The 17,147-nt window shown below is 46.8% G+C and overlaps 1 protein-coding gene across 2 annotated transcripts in view; it reads right to left on the reverse strand.

The window, feature by feature from the left end:
* Positions 1 to 17,147, reverse strand: part of MCTP2 (multiple C2 and transmembrane domain containing 2) — a 329,446-nt gene that overhangs the window by 217,376 nt on the left and 94,923 nt on the right. For both annotated transcript variants that reach the window (XM_040342357.1, XM_040342356.1), the window contains exon 2: positions 15,878 to 16,408. In XM_040342357.1, coding sequence (XP_040198291.1) covers positions 15,878 to 16,357 — 480 coding nt within the window. In that variant the 5' untranslated portion in view covers positions 16,358 to 16,408. The remainder of the gene's footprint in view (positions 1 to 15,877; positions 16,409 to 17,147) is intronic.

Consider the following 17,147-nt stretch of genomic DNA (forward strand, 5'->3'; position numbering starts at 1 on the left):
GAAGTGATCCTTCAAGACAACAGCTGGGCTATTTCCCAACACCTAACCTGCGTAAGCTGATCCTCGCTGTGAATCTGGCAGTCAGGACATGTCATGGACTTGGGAGGGAAAGCGACTGCCAATGCCAGCCTCAGTTTAACTCATTCATCAACAGCTGGAGAGACAATAGAGGAGTCATGCTGAGCATCAGAATGTCTATACCAAGGTGCATCACCCATGATAAATATTTGGTATGTCTCAGACAATAAATGCGCACACGTGAACCCGTCTACAGTATTCGTTAACATTCCAATCGCACACCTTCCTGGAAAAATGGCTCATAAATACAAAAACGGGCGCTAAAGCGATCACCAGCTGGGAACTGGAACAATAAACCATATGAACATATTTGCCAGCACACCACGGATCGTATAAAACGTCCAAAAGTTTTAATGCAATGAAAACATCACAAAGATTGCATTTTTTAACGTTTCGAGGCCACGCAGGACCTCTTCATCAGATAAGTGATAATAAAGTCAGTGCAGCACCATTAAATATATAGAAAACAGCCACCAATAAGAACATGTGAAAGAAATGATCCCGTCTACAGTGTATCACATCCTCCGCCCTAGGCCAAAAGGCTACATATGCTTATTGAGCACAATGGTTTACATATTTGCTTCCACCCACTTTTAAGGCCACAGATTGATCTTGTGGGCTGGGTAACGATGTGTCTACATTAACACTTCGTAGAACAAGTTTAATATGAGCCATGCAACACCATGAGCACACATTCCCCGCACCGTCCTATTTTATAGGCGCTCGGGTCAGGCGCACCCACATAGCCAAAGCTTTAATATTACTTACACCCTTCATTAGCCGGGTCTTCTAGAGTCTCTACACATTAGTGTGCCAGCCAATAATCATATGCATGGTACTGCAAGAGCTGTCTGGGTGGTAGATCAATAAGTGCATGGTGCTTTAAGGCACGAGGGACACTTTATTTTAAAATTATTCCCGGGTCAAAAAACAATTCCAAAACAAAGAATAAACAAAAATGATTTTTTTTTTCTAAACCAGAATGTCATGATTCAGAAAAAAAAGCTTCTGTAAAACAAGGCAAAAGCCCACCTTACATCAGAGTTCCCCTTAAAAATTCCACCCTATCAGGGTCCCCATCAGAGGCCTCCTCACATCAGGGTCCCCATCAGAGGCCTCCTTACATCAGGGTCCCCATCAGAGGCCTCCTTACATCAGGGTCCCCATCAGAGGCCTCCTTACATCAGGGTCCCCATCAGAGGCCTCCTTACATCAGGGTCCCCATCAGAGGCCTCCTTACATCGGGGTCCCCATCAGAGGCCTCCTTACATCGGGGTCCCCATCAGAGGCCTCCTTACATCGGGGTCCCCATCAGAGGCCTCCTTACATCAGGGTCCCCATCAGAGGCCTCCTTACATCAGGGTCCCCATCAGAGGCCTCCTTACATCAGGGTCCCAATCAGAGGCCTCCTTACATCAGGGTCCCCATCAGAGGCCTCCTTACATCAGGGTCCTCATCAGAGGCCTCCTTACATCAGGGTCCCCATCAGAGGCCTCCTTACATCAGGGTCCCCATCAGAGGCCTCCTTACATCGGGGTCCCCATCAGAGGCCTCCTTACATCAGGGTCCCCATCAGAGGCCTCCTTGCATCAGGGTCCCCATCAGAGGCCTCCTTACATCAGGGTCCCAATCAGAGGCCTCCTTACATCAGGGTCCCCATCAGAGGCCTCCTTACATCAGGGTCCTCATCAGAGGCCTCCTTACATCAGGGTCCCCATCAGAGGCCTAATTACATCAGGGTCCCCATCAGAGCCTCCTTACATCAGGGTTCCCATCAGAGCCCCCCTTACATCAGTGTCCCCATCAGAACCTCCAATACATCATCAACTTAGGAGTTCCATGCCAACATCAGAGTATCCATCAAGGCCCCCCATCAGAGCCCCCCTTACCTCACCCCCGCCCCACATCAGCGTCCCACATAGAAGTTCCATTTTAATCAGGGAACCCATTAAAAACCCCTATCAGAGCCCCCTTACATCAGCATTGATGGGCACAGATAGGCTGCACTGATGGGGACTGATGAGGTGGCACTAATGAGAAGGCACTTATTAGAAGCACTGGTGGGCACAGATTGGCAGCACTGATAATCAGGACACTGATCATTACTGATATTGGCTGTCAGCATGAGGAAAGGAGTGCCAGCTTCTATTTACATCCGTGACCAGCTGTGAGCTCTTTATCTCAATCTGTGATCAGCGGGCGCGATCACTGCAGGTCGTCATACGGCGGCCTCCCAGAACTAGCCATCCGTGCTATAGCCATCATTCAGCTTCATACCAGTGCAATTTCAGATGCGACTTAAAGCGGAGTTCCGGCCACAATTTCACTTTTTAAATATAAATACCCCTGTAATACACAAGCTTAATGTATTCTAGTAAAGTTAGTCTGTAAACTAAGGTCAGTTTGGTTAGGTTGTTACAGCATTTAGACACTTTATAAAATAGAAATTGACTGGGGCCATCTTAAGTGTGGGCATCATGAAGCCAGACTGTATGACTTCCTGGATTTCAGCCTTGCAAACCTCGCACATGCTCAGTGCTGCACAAGCAGTGTCAGATCAGGTTTCAGCACCTGTGCTGTCCAAGTCACATGATTCTTCCAGACTGGGGAGTGCACAGACTCCTGGAAAGTTACACCCACTACATTCCCAGGAGTCTGTGCGGTGTAGGTTAGGAAGCATTAAGCAACTTGGTGCAGGAAGTGGGAAGATTAACTATTCTGCCTAGCAACAACACTTTGAAGGCATCTAAAAAAAAAAAAAAATTCGTAAAGGACTAATGAATTTTTTTTAAAACTACTGATGTAATGTTATATTTATGGGTGGAACTCCACTTTAAGTCACACAGAATCACATGACACGGAATGCACTTTAATGGTATCCGTCCACATCAATGCAGCACCACACAGCGCCACACAGCGCCGTTTTGGAAAAGTGTTCTGTGCTACTTTGGTGCAAATTCATCATGATTTAGGCCCCACAGAACATGCAAACCAAAGCCAAGTTGTGCTGTAGTGTGAACCAAGCCCAAGGCTGAACTCCAGCTATGATCTGTATTGCATAATTACATTAAAGGAGTTGTAAAGGATTTTTATTTATTTTTTCTGAAATGACCGTTTACAGGGTAGAGAGACATAATAGTTAACTGATTCCTTTTAAAAATGATTAAAAATAGATAAAAATCAATCATATAATGTACCTCTAGTTTTGTGTTTGCATGTTATCCTGCCTCTGTGCTGTATAGAGCCATAGAGCAGTCAGTGATGGTTTGGAAAATGAAACTAGAATCTCCCAGTACTGTGGTCATCAGGAAACAGACAACCAGGAAGTGTCCAGAACAGAGAAGGATTACAGCAACATCAGAGCAAAAACGAACAATGAGGACATAAAACCAGGACTGCAGTAAGGTAAAGGAAGCTATTTAGCTAAAAAAAAAAAAAAAAAAGGAACCCCCGGGGGCGCGCATCGGCTCAATATCCTGAAGACGTAATATGACGTCCAGTCAGGATATTGAAACCACTTTGCCGTCGTCATTTTGCTATATGGCCGGTGGCAAGTGGTTAATAAAATAAAAAAAATATATATATAAAAATAAAAAAAAGTGGGGGTTGCCATACGGGCCCCTGGGGACCTCCGGGCCCCTTACAGGTGTACTGCCTGTACCCCCTGCTGGCGGCCCTGTATACACTGAAAAAAAATATTTGCATGCCGGCAGCGCTGAGCCAGCATATATTGTCTGGCAATATATATTGTCTCCCGTATCAGTGACACCAATCAGAACATTTTATTCTGTTGCAGAACGTCGTCCTATTTGCAGCCGCTGTAAAGTCATTCTCTAGCCTGAGCCGAGTGTAAATAGCAAATGACTTCATTCAAAGACTTTGCAGACTGAACGGGATCATCCGATTTGTTCAGAAGATTAAGTGACCTCAGAGTTGTTATATTTATCAAGCTGCAGGATAGTTTACATTGCTGTTAATGGAGAGGATCCCTGACTGTCCAGGACTAGTCACCCCCCCCCCCTCCCCAGTATTGCCCTCCTCTCCTCTCCCCGAAACTCCCTTGACGTCATCATGTACAATGCAGGGCTGTTACTGTGAAACTAAACTCTCTCAATCAACATCAACTGTTTTCAATCTGTATATTGCTACGCGCGGCCACGCTCCCACAGCATGCAGTGGTCACGAAAGCGCACCGGCGCATGCCCACAACTGGGCAAGACGACGTACAATGGCAGCGATTCACGCAGGGGAGCCAACCTGCTGCAGTACAACTGCAACGGCTGGTCCTTAACCACTTAAGACCCGGACCAAAATGCTGCTAAAGGACCTTGCCCCTTTTTGTGATTCGGCACTGCGTTGCTTTAACTGACAATTGCGCGGTCGTGCGACGTGGCTCCCAAACAAAATTGGCGTCCTTTTTATTCCCACAAGTAGAGCTTTCTTTTGGTGGTATTTGATCACCTCTGCGGTTTTTATTTTTTGCGCTATAAACAAAAATAGAGCGACAATTTTGAAAAAAATGCAATATTTTTTACTTTTTGCTGTAATAAATATCCCCCAAAAATATATATATAAAAAAAAAAATCTTCCTCAGTTTAGGCCGATACATATTATTCTACCTATTTTTGGTAAAAAAAAAATCCCAATAAACGTTTATCGGTTGGTTTGCGCAAAATTTATAGCGTTTACAAAATAGGGGATAGTTTTATTGCATTTTTATTAATTTTTTTTTTTTTTACACTACTAATGGCGTCGATTCAGCGATTTTTTTCGTGACTGCGACATTATGGCGGACACTTCGGACAATTTTGACACATTTTTGGGACCATTGTCATTTTCACAGCAAAAAATGCATTTAAAGTGCATTGTTTATTGTGAAAATGACAATTGCAGTTTGGGAGTTAAAGCGGGGGTTCACCCTTAGAGGGCACTTTTCCCCCTTCGCTTCCTGCTCGTTATTACTAGGGGAATCGGCAATTTATTTTAAAATATGTGCAGTACTTACCCGTTTACGAGACGCATCCTCTCCGTCGCTTCCGGGTATGGGCTTCGGGAATGGGCGGTCCTTCTTGATTGACAGGTTTCCGAGAGGCTTCCGACGGTCGCATCCATCGCGTCACGATTTTCCGAAAGAAGCCGAACGTCGGTGCGCAGGCGCAGTATAGAGCCGCACCGACGTTCGGCTTCTTTCGGCTACGAGTGACGCGATGGATGCGACCGTCGGAAGCCTCTCGGAAGAATGTCAATCAAGAAGGAACGCCCGCTCCCGAAGACCCATACCCGGAAGAAGATACAGCTCGAAAACGGGTAAGTACTGCACCTATTTTAATATAAATAGCCGATTCCCCTAGACCGAACGAGCAGGAAGCTAAGGGGAGATTTTTTTTTTTTTTTTAAATGGGTGAACTCCCGCTTTAACCACAAGGGGGCGCTGATGGGGTTATGTGTGACCTGAAGTGTATTTACAACTGTAGGGGGGTGTGGCTGTAGGTGTGACGTCATTGATTGTGTCCCCCTATAAAAGGGAACACACGATCGATGACGGAGCCACAGTGAAGAACGAGGAAGCTGTGTTTACACACAGCTCTCCCCGTTCTTCAGCTCCGGGGACCGATCGCGGGACTCCAGCGGCGATCGGGTCCGCTGGTCCCGCGGTCCCAGTCACGGAGCTTCGGACCGGGTCGCGGGCGCATGCCCGCGACCCACAGCTGGACAATAGCACAGCACGTACCTGTACGTGCATGTGCCCACCTGTGCCATTCTCCCGACGTATATGTGCAGGAGGCGGTCCTTAAGTGGTTAAAGGGGTTGTAAAGGAAATGTATTTTTTTCATAATAAGCATCCTTTACCTGCAGACATTCCTTTTTTCACTTCCTCATTGTTCGTTTTTGCTCAGAAGTTGCTCTATTTCTTCTCTGTTCTGTTCACTTCCTGCTTGTCTGATTTTACTGACCACCGTGAAGGGAGGCTTTACTGCGGTGGTCAGTGACGTGCTCGCCCCCTCCTGGGAACTACATCTGTGCGGCAGGACGCTCTCTACGTGTTAGAGACTTCAAGGAGGTGTGAATTACTGGGTGTGCCGCAATGCATACTGGGAAATGTAGTTCTTACATGAACGAGCGCCGCAAACCAGGAAGTGAATGAGAGAACAGAAACTAGAATGTCGGAGGTGATATAGATGAAGGAATTTAATAGGTATTTACTCGTTTCTTAACAGAATCATTACACTATTCTGTCTGTCTACCTTTCAGACATTCATTTTAGGCAAAACATTTTTTTCCTTTACAACTCCTTTAAGTGGTCAATTGAACAAGCTGAAGTTAGAAGCCGATTGGTTACTATCTGCACCAATTTTAGTAAATCTCCCCCCAATTGTTTTAGCTGGTTACTTTATGTACATATGGATGCCTAGCAGTGGCGGCTGGTGCTCAACGTTTTTTGGGGGGCGCAAACGGAAAAAAAAAAAAAAAATTGCAGCCTCACTGTGCCCATCACATGCAGCCACTGTGCCATCAAACGCAGCCACTGTGCCATGCCACCAAATGCAGCCACTGTGCCAAGCCATCAAACACAGCAACTGTGCCATCAATTGTCACCACTGTGCCATGCAACACAGCAACTGTGCCATCAATTGTCACCACTGTGCCATGCCACCAAATGCAGCCACTGTGCCATTAATTGTCACCACTGTGCCATGCAACACAGCAACTGTGCCATCAATTGTCACCACTGTGCCATGCCATCAAATGCAGTCAATGTGCCATCAATTGTCACCACTGTGCCATGCCATCAAACAGCAACTGTGCCATCAATTGTTACCACTGTGCCATGCCGTCAAACGCAGCCACTATGCCATCAATTGTCACCACTGTGCCATGCAACACAGCAACTGCGCCATCAATTGTCACCACTGTGCCATGCCACCAAATGCAGCCACTGTGCCATTAATTGTCACCACTGTGCCATGCAACACAGCAACTGTGCCATCAATTGTCACCACTGTGCCATGCCACCAAATGCAGCCACTGTGCCATCAATTGTCGCCACTGTGCCATGCCATCAAACACAGCAACTGTGCCATCAATTGTCACCACTGTGCCATGCAACACAGCAACTGTGCCATCAATTGTCACCACTGTGCCATGCCATCAAACAGCAACTGTGCTATCAATTGTCACCACTGTGCCATGCAACACAGCAACTGTGCCATCAATTGTCACCACTGTGCCATGCCATCAAACGCAGCTACTGTGCCATGAAACGCAGCCACTGTGCCATCAATTGTCACCACTGTGCCATACCATCAAACGCAGTCACTGTGCCATACCATCAAACGCAGCCACTGTTCCATCAATTGTCACCACTGTGCCATGCCATCAAACGCAGCCACTGTGCCCCTCAATTGTTGCCACTGTGCCAATGGTCACCACTGTGCCCTTTAATTGTCACCACTGTGCCCCATGATGCCACTGTGCCCATTGTCAGCACTGTGCCCCATGATGCCAATGTGCCCCATGATGCCACTGTGCCCATTGTCACTCACCACTGTGCCCTATGATGCCACTGTGCCAATTGTCACCTCTGTGCCCTTTGTCATAACTGTGCCCCATGATGTCACTGTGCCCCTTTCCCTGTAAAAAGCACTTACCTGAGGATTCCATGTCCTCCCTCGATGTCTTCTGCCGCTGTGCTGAAGCTTCAGCCAATCAGGTTCCTGATAACCAGAATCCGGGAACCAGATTGGCTGAAACGGCCGTTTGTCTTATGCAAGGAGCGCAGATTGCCTGCGCTACGAGTAAGCGACACCCGGTGGGGCCGCTGGTTAGATTTGGGATCGGCGTGACTATGTTACCTCTGCGATGTGTCTAGGGATGATGATGGTGAGGTGAAGCAATAACGGAATGTCCAGATAGCAGGGTGACGTTTTTCAATGCTTTATTACTGGTCCAACATGACCAACAATCCAACTGAGATAGACAGAAGTAGGTGGGTGAAAGAAGATCATGCAGATTCAGGCCTATGAATAAACTAAAGCAGTCCTGCTTCCAATAGCAACTCTTTCCTCGTCGCCACTTCAGCCGAAGTGGGTAAAGTGCCCCTGGACAGGTCCCTCTCACAGGCCTGGCAGCCAGAGCGTCACCTAGAACCTCTAGGAAGGAACAAGTCTCTGCCACCGACTTGGCTCTAATGGAATTTGGATTAGTAGTGAGACCTCTGCCACAGGCCTAGTACACGAGAACATGAAATAGTAGAGCGAATCCACCCAGACTATAATTTGTCTGAATCTTCCTCAGGTAGACTTCTTAGCTTGGGGTTACCAACTGACAGTTTTCAGCATACAACCTGTCAGTGTCCGGTCACCCAGATCCCCGATGGTTCGTTCAAGCCCTATTGGATCACCTGCCTCCGGGCTTTCCTCAGACCGACTCCCTACCGAACAGCACAACTCGCTTGGGATCTTCTCAATAGAGGTGGGGGACCCAGTAAGTCACTAGGGCCCCTTAGCAGCATCAGTTGCTCCGGGCCGTGAGGGCCCAGAGTCTGGAACTCCGCGTGGCACGTGCGCCCCCGGCCTGGTAGGCCATATCGCCGGGGCTGGTGATGTGCGCACAGCCTAAAGGTTGTTGCCGCACCTGGAACCCGCGAAGAACCCCGAGCAACGGCCTCCGCCACAGAAATACCCCCTCCCCAGCATGCTCCGCGAGGGAAAACTCCTCTAATTGGCTGCTGGGGAGAAGCGGCTCCGCCTGGACCCCTCTGGCGCCACCTGCCTCCGGAGATGGAACTACATCTCTGGAGCACAGAATGACCCACGGGACAGTTCAGGGCTGGCAACAGCCAAATTTAAACAGATCAACACAGATTAAAGCAAATAACTCTCTCATCCCACTAAATTTAACATAGCACCTGTACTGAAAAGTACACAGGCGCTACATATGGGAAAGATCAATGCTTCAATTATAAAGAGGTAAAACAAAAATGGCATTGATTTGTACAGAGCCGCCTCTTGGCCCGGGCTCCGTATCGTCAGGTTTCAGTTGGACCCAAGTCTGCATTTTACAGTTTGCTCAGAACCCTTTCAAATAGTTTGCAAACAGCCAAACCCAACAGACCTAAGGCATGTGACTGAAGAACAATACACATCCTGTTCACCGGATTGCTTAACAGACAGCTTCCTAGTAAGAGCCTCGCCTATTGATTGTATCTGTGGACAGATAATCAACCAAGTCGGTTCTGTCAATGTATCAACACCGGGGTCAGTGTAATTTAAAGCCATTGTGTCCATTTCCAGTGAAGGTAAACAAATGAATGCAAAGATCAGGCTATGCAGTCTGTTTTGCACTATACACGCATAATGGAAATCAAGAATGCAATACTGAAATACACTATATTGCCAAAAGTATTGGGACCAGTGTTGCCAACCGTCCGTATTTTTACGGACAGTTCGTAAAAACTGGCACTTTTTTCGTAAATGTCAGTGGTTGCGGAAATGTGCCAGTAAAAATAGCCGAGATCGGTTTGGCTTGGAACTGCGCATGGAGATTGGAGGCAGGGGGTGATTGGAGGCAGGGGGTGATTGAAGGCAGGGGGTGATTGAAGGCAGGGGGTGATTGAAGGCAGGGGGTGATTGAAGGCAGGGGGTGGCACCGCAGAGGGGGATGGAGGCAGGGGGCAATGGAGGCAGGGGGTGTTGATGGCAACGCAGAGGGTGGGGAATGGAGACAGGGGTTGTTGGTGGCACCGCAGAGGGGGATGGAGGCAGGGGGTGATTGGAGGCAGAGGGTGTTAGTGGCAGGGGGTGACTGGAAGCAGGGGGTGTTGGTGGCACCGCAGAGGGGGATAGTGGCATCGCAGAGGGTGGGGATGGAAACAGGGGTTGCTGGTGGCACCGCAGAGGGGGGTGAAGGCAGGGGACGATGGAGGCAGGGGGAGATTGGAGGCAGGGGGAGATTGGAGGCAGGGGGAGATTGGAGGCAGGGGGAGATTGGAGGCAGGGGGAGATTGTGGCACCGCAGAGGGGGTCGAAGGCAGGGGGTGTTGGTGGCAGAGTGGGATGGAGGCAGGGGGTGATGTGACTAAATAATTTGCCCTTATTATATCGAAAATATTTTTTTTTTTACCTCAATATCTACTTTAAATCACATTGCTATTTGCCTAGAGTACTTGTTTGTAGCCTAAATACTGAAATTTGCACCTAAAAATGTAATTTAGTAACTTTTGTGAAATGCCAGTAAAAACGTGGCTGTGCCAGTAAATTTCGGGTGTCATGCCAGTAAATTTTACTCTGATAGGTTGGCAAAACTGATTGGAATGTCACACATGAACTTTAATGGCATCCCAGTCTTAGTCCGTAGGGTTTAATATTGAGTTGGTCCATCAATTGTTAGCCTCTTAAATACAAAATACATTATAAATGTAATAGTGGTACCATCATCCAAGACTAGATTAGATAGAAATAGGGCTTAGGGTACCCAAACACCCAAAAGATCCCAAAAAGGGAGAACGGGCAAATGGACTATTCCGGTACAAAGTAAATGGATAATTTCAAAACGAAGATATATCAAAAAATTGGGTACATTTATTAACATCGTATCAAACAAAAAATATATAAAAAACATCAAACATCACAAACAAATAAAATGATACAAATATCGTGACAACCATACGTCTCACCAAAGCCAAGTCCCATGGGTGGATCCCGGTGAAAGTAAAGGTCACGATATTCAGTCTCAGAGTTGAGTTGGCCCACCCTTTGCAGCTATAAAAGCTTCAACTCTTCTGGGAAGGCCGTCCACAAGGTTTAGGAGTGTGTCTATGGGAATGTTTGACCACTCTTCCAGAAGCGCATTTGTGAGGGCGAGGAGGCCTGGCTTGCAGTATCAAATCCAATTCATCCCAAAGGTGTTCTATCAGGCTGAGGTCAGAACTCTGTGCAGGCCAGTCAAGTTTCTCCATCCTAAATTCGCTCATACATGTAAAACGGACCTTGCTTTGGGCACTGGTGCGCAGTCATGTTGAAACAGGAAGGGGCCGTCCCCAAACTGTTCCCACAAAGTTGGGAGCATGAAATTGTCCAAAATGTCTTGGTATGTTGATGCCTTAAGAGTTCCACTAAGAGGCCAAGCCCAACCGCTAAAAATCAACCCCACACCATAATCCCCCCTCCACCAAATGATTTGGATCAGTGCACAAAGCAAGGTCCATAAAGACATGGATGAGCAAGTTTAGGGTGGAGGAACATGACTGGCCTGCACAAAGTCCTGACCTCAACCCAATAGAACACCTTTGGGATAAATTAGAGCGGAGACTGTGAGCCAGGCCTTCTTGTCCAACATCAGTGCCCAACCTCACAAATGACCTTCTGGAAGAATATATCTCCTTGTGGACAGCCTTCCCAGAAGAGTTGAAGCTGCAAAGGGCGGGGCCAACTCAATATGGAACCCTACGGACTAATACTGGGAGGTCATTAAAGTTCATGTGTGTTTAAAGGCAGGTGTCCCAATACTTTTGGTAATATAGTGTATGTCTCATTAGTTCTCCATCCACAGCAACCTTTTCTTAACATTTTCAGTGCAACTACTAAAGCTGTTAAATTTCCACGTGTAGGGAAGGCCAGCATACTAAACCGTATGGGGCAAGAGAAAGCCCAATCTGATGGAGACTAAAAATGTCCCATTGCAATGTGGCTGCCCCCGCACTGCAAGGGTTAAACTGATTGTGAACAATCGCATTGTAAAATAACCCATTCAGTTTAAAATGGAACTGAAAAGGCAAAACATGTTTGTATAGATATAAAAAATTAAATAAAAAAAAAACAAAAAAATTAAATATAAACATTATAAATACCTTTTTTCCCTTTTTCATAAGTGATCACATTCCCTCTATTCTAAGCTGCATAAGAGTTGTGGGAGGAGAAGCAACAGCACACCGAGCTTCCCAGTGAAAGGCTGTGCAGGGAGGGGGGTTGTTTGGACAAGTCTGATCATTGGAGGAGAGTACACCAAGTTCCCAGCACAGCTAGAGAACTGACAACGGTGAGCTCCATTGCTTAGTGTGGTCAGTATTTAATAGGAAAGCAGAGGGACTTGGCAGGAACACCAGGGATTTCACACAAAGGAAGCAATACAAAGGGAACATGAGACTTTCTCATACAAGTACATGGCACAACAGGCACACATCAGGAATTTGAAGTGCTGGGGTAACAAACACTTTAAATGCTCATTTAGATCCAGGGGACGTGCTCCATCGGTGGACTGTTCCTTGGAATCTTCACACCCAATGGAGGGCCAAGGACCCTGCATTGGACTTAATTATGCAAGAGGACCTGCTACTGTAATTGTTCTGTTTCAAATGCCTCTTTATGCATTGACCCGGTTTGTCTGGCCAGTATGGTCACTGACTTAGCCCCAAGAAGAGTTGAAGCTGTTCTAGCTGCAATAGGTGGGCCAACTCAATATTGAACCCTACCGGCAGGGCCGCCATTAGGGAGGTACAAACAATACACCTGTAAGGGGCCTGATGGTCTCCAGGGGCCCGACTGGCCCCCCTCCGATTTTTTTTGTTGCATTACACTTGTAGGGAGCCCGATGGTCTCCAGGCCCCCCCCCCCCCCCCACGCTTATCTTGCATCAGGACAGAGGATCGATTACACCTGTTTTTTCCCCCATCAGCACCCCCCCCCCAGTTCTCTGCTGTCTAAGGAGCACCAAAATTTGTGATGGCTGGTAGGTGTCCCATAACTTTTGACAATATAGTGTATGTGTATTTTTTTATTAACCTGGACATATTTTAAAGTGTATGAAAAGCCAAGGCTTGACTTTTAGTTTTGAGGAGCTGGAACCTCAATTTTTTTTACTGCCTACAGCAAAGGTCCTTTGAAGCGGACGTAACGCGTATGGGAGGGGGCTGAGCTACAACCCATGACATCATCACATAGCCATATTGTTTTGGGGACTGTGGAGTGGTGAGACAGAAATGGAACTATAGATTTTGTTTGTGTGGTTTTAATACCACTTGGAGTGCTCTGAATATGTGAGTGCTTTTAATCCTTTAGTACAATTACATATTATATACAGAGAGCACTATTGGTCCTATTTTCGTTTTCACGTGCCATATTATATATATATTAGTGCTGTCAGTTAAACGCGCTATTAACGGCGTTAACGCAAACCCATGTTAACGCCGTCAATTTTTTTATCGCGTGATTAACGAGGCGGCTGCAGGCATCATCCCGGTACCGTTGTTTAGAGCGGGCGATCGGCTATCCAAACATAACAACCGATGCGGCTAAAAGCCGCTCGGTTGTTATGCCGGAGGAGCGGGAGGGGACATCCCTTTCGCCACTCTGACCGGGCCTCCCGTCCCACCGGGAGACCCGATCCTAGATCCGCCACCTTCTGTGTCCAGGTTGGAGACTGACACTAAGCCGTAAGCGGCTTTGATTCAGTCTCCGCATTGAAACCACGGAAGCGGCGTCATGACGTCACTTCCGGGTTTCTCGGCTGCCAATGGCGCCGGATTTAAAAAAGTACACAGTATTCAGAATCGCCGTTTTCGGCGATCTGAATACTTTGAAGTGCAAAGGAGGGTTCGGAGGTCTTTTAGACCCCCGATCCCTCCATAAAGAGTACCTGTCACCACCTATTGCTGTCACAAGGGATGTTTACATTCCTTGTGACAGCAATAAAAGTGATCAAAATGTAAAAAAATAAAAAAACACAATTTAATATTATAAAAAAAAAAAAAAAAATAAGAAAAAAAAAAAAAAATGTTTTAAAGGGTGAACCTCCTTAATAGCGCGATTAATCGTGAGTTAACTATGACATTAATGCGATTAATCGCGATTAAAAATTTTAATCGCTTGACAGCACTAATATATATATTATATATATAAAAATGCAGTCAATCTGAGCAGTACGCTTGATGTCCGGTACTAATAATTGCCCCTAGGGTGGCAGAAAGCTCATTTTGACCTCATAATATAGTTAGAGGTCAAAAATGGAGGTCAACCAGGAAGTCCGATTGGCTGAAAGGACAGCCGATCCTATTGGCTATCAAGAAGGAGTGAGGAGACGATCGGCCGCAGTGAGGAGACGCACGAGAAGCCATCGCCCACAGAGGGAAGTGCTGCCCGCTTGATGGGGTACGTTCGGGGCCAACCGCGAAGGGGGGGCTGTGGGTGCATTGTTTGCCAACCCCACCAAAAATAAACTCTGGTTTGGCTACAACTATGGTGTATCCTTATGCTCGTTTGACCATGTCTGAAATACTCATGTAGAAACCGCATGTTAAGGGTTAATGTACACGACAAAGTATAATTGCCTAGAAGGTGTATTTTCACTATGTACAATTGATTGTGTGTGCTGTACTGTACGATGTGTCTGCAATATGTCTGTTGTTCGTATAATAAACGCTTTTTATGATTAAAAAAAAAGGGGGGGGGGGGCAAAATGTTTTACTAAAACAAATATAGCCCAAATATTCAAAATCAGGACACTTGTTTTGGTGAAATCCAAGAGAGGATTTCCTCTCACTTTCTTTAGGGGTTAAAAGTGATGGGAATTCTCCGTAAACCTGAGGTTTTGACTAGGATGTCCCGATACCGATACTAGTATCGGTACCGATACAGAGCATTTCCTGAGTACTTGTACTAGGCTGAAATGCTCCGATGCTTCACCCGATACCTGGGCAGTCAGGTATCGGGTGGTGGGGGGAGTTACAAGTCTTCTCCTAGCCGCTCTCCCTCCGTGCTGTCTTCTCCCTCTCATTGCCGCTCTCCCCTGTGCTTTCTTGTCCCCCTCTGTGCCGCTCTCCCCCCCGTGCTTTCTTGCCCCCCTCTGTGCCGCTCTCCCCCCGTGCGCTCTTGTCCTCCTCCGTGCCACTCTCCCCCTGTGCGCTTTTGTCCCCCTCCGTGCCACTCTCCCCCTGTGCGCTTTTGTCCCCCTCCGTGCCGCTCCCCCCCCCTGCGCTCTCGTCCCCCTCCGTGCCGCTCTACCCCCGTGTCGCTCTCCCCCTGTGCATTCTTGTCCCCCTCCGTGCCGCTCTCCCCCTGCTGTCTTCTCCCCCCCTCCGTGTCGCTCTCCCCCCTCAATTCGTCAGGATGGAGAGCGGAGGTAGGAGCCGCTAAACCCGGCTCCTACCTTTTCCGAATGGACAGTGTCAGTGATCACTGACTCTGTCCATTCACATAACAGCATCGTAAACTATGTTTACGATGCTTCAGTTTGTGAATGGAGAAAAATTTCTCGCTATTCATTTCAGCTGAGGCTGCAGAGAAAGGGACTGGGGAATCTGTGTCCTTAGTCCCTTTCTCTGTCTTAAAGGGGAGATGTCAGAGGTCTGTTAAGACCCCTGATATCTCACCAAAGCCCCCCCCCCAACAGGGCTGATTAAAAAAAGAAAAAAAAAAGAAAAACAAATTGCAATAAATAATTTAAAAAATAAAATGTAAATGATAACAATAATAATAACAAAAACACCGACAATCACTACCCCCCTCCCCCCTCTAAAAAAAAAATCAAGAAAAAAATCACTGTAAAAAAAAAAAAAAATAGTAAAAATAAAAAATTGTGTGGGAAAAAAAAAAAAAAACACCACCACTGTCACATGACATTAAAAAAAAGTATCGGTATTCGGTATCGGTGAGTACTTGAAAAAAAGTATCGGTACTTGTACTCGGTCTCAAAAAAGTGGTATCGGGACAACCCTAGTTTTGACCATTACCTACTCCATCCAAAACCAAAGAACAAGAAAAAGTTCTAGTATTAGTAAACTTAAAGTGCTCCGTTACCCCATTACCTCAAATCTCTTATCACTCAAGCTGTCCGACATGACTTCCCTCTGTAGAAATTCCAATATATTCTTATCTTCGTATTTGTCATCGTCCTCCATTTGGTCTTCTTTGGTTTCGGAGTCTGAATTTTTTAGATCAGTATCTGTAACTGTAATTTCCATATGGACTCTGTTTTCGTGTAGCCAGGAACTGCTTTCTTTCGAATGTGTAATGTACTGTCTGTGGGACATTACCGGAGATGAATGGCTGTTTGAAATGGAGGTAGATTCAATGGTGCAGTCCGTATAATCCGTCTCCTCCTCGATGGTACATCCGATCTCCATCATATTTGGCACGGAGACGCTCATCCGATCAGTAAGGTGCCTTTTCTGGATGTCTAAGATCTTACGCGAGCTTCTCTTGGTACGCTTGACTGATAAGTTCTGAAATAAAGGACGAGTCTTTTGTTTCAGAGACCCCCAAACTGATGGCTTATCCCACTCCATGGCTGCCGACACAGACACAACTCAACCGCTCCTTCGGGATTTTATTTTCACCTGTAAGATCATAAAAACGAATGAGATATATGGCAGGATACAAGGATGAACATATAAAGCATCTGTATATTAAACTGGTAGAGAAAACAAAAGCACTATCAGGTAGACCAGTGGCAACAAGGGCACCATCATCCGCCCAGAACTAATACATATAGATAAAACTCGTAAGTGGGGGTGCATGTTGATTGGTGGCGTTCTTATGTTAGGACAGGGGTGCCCAACCAGTGGCCCGCAAAGCCCTCTGATGTGGCCCGCGACCTCCTGCTCTGGGATAGAATAGAATACTGGGCCAGATTCACAAAAGAGATACGGCGTCGTATCTCTGTTTTAACTATGCGACTGATTCATAGAATCAGTTACGCATAGATAGCCAGAAGATCCGACAGGTGTAATTGTTTTACACTGTCGGATCTTAGGATGCAATACCGCGGCCGCCGCTGAGGGGAGTTCGCGTCGTAAACCAGCGTCGGGTATGCAAATTAGGAGTTACGGTGGATCCACGACGGATTTGCGCGTTCGCTACGTCGCCGCTAGTCTAGTTTCCCGTCGCAAAGTTAGTCATCGTTTTAGGTGCCCTAACTTTAGTCAGCAAACGCATTGCTGTCTAAAGTATGGCCGTCGTTCCCGCGTCAAAATTTAAAAATCAACGTCGTTTGCGTAAGCCGTCCGGGAATACGGAATTACACTACGCGCGTCCCCGTTCGAAAAAATGACGTCACGGCGCCCAAAGCTCGGCGGG

The sequence above is a fragment of the Rana temporaria genome, chromosome 3 (genome assembly GCF_905171775.1).
Source record: "Rana temporaria chromosome 3, aRanTem1.1, whole genome shotgun sequence".
Lineage (NCBI taxonomy): Eukaryota > Metazoa > Chordata > Amphibia > Anura > Ranidae > Rana > Rana temporaria.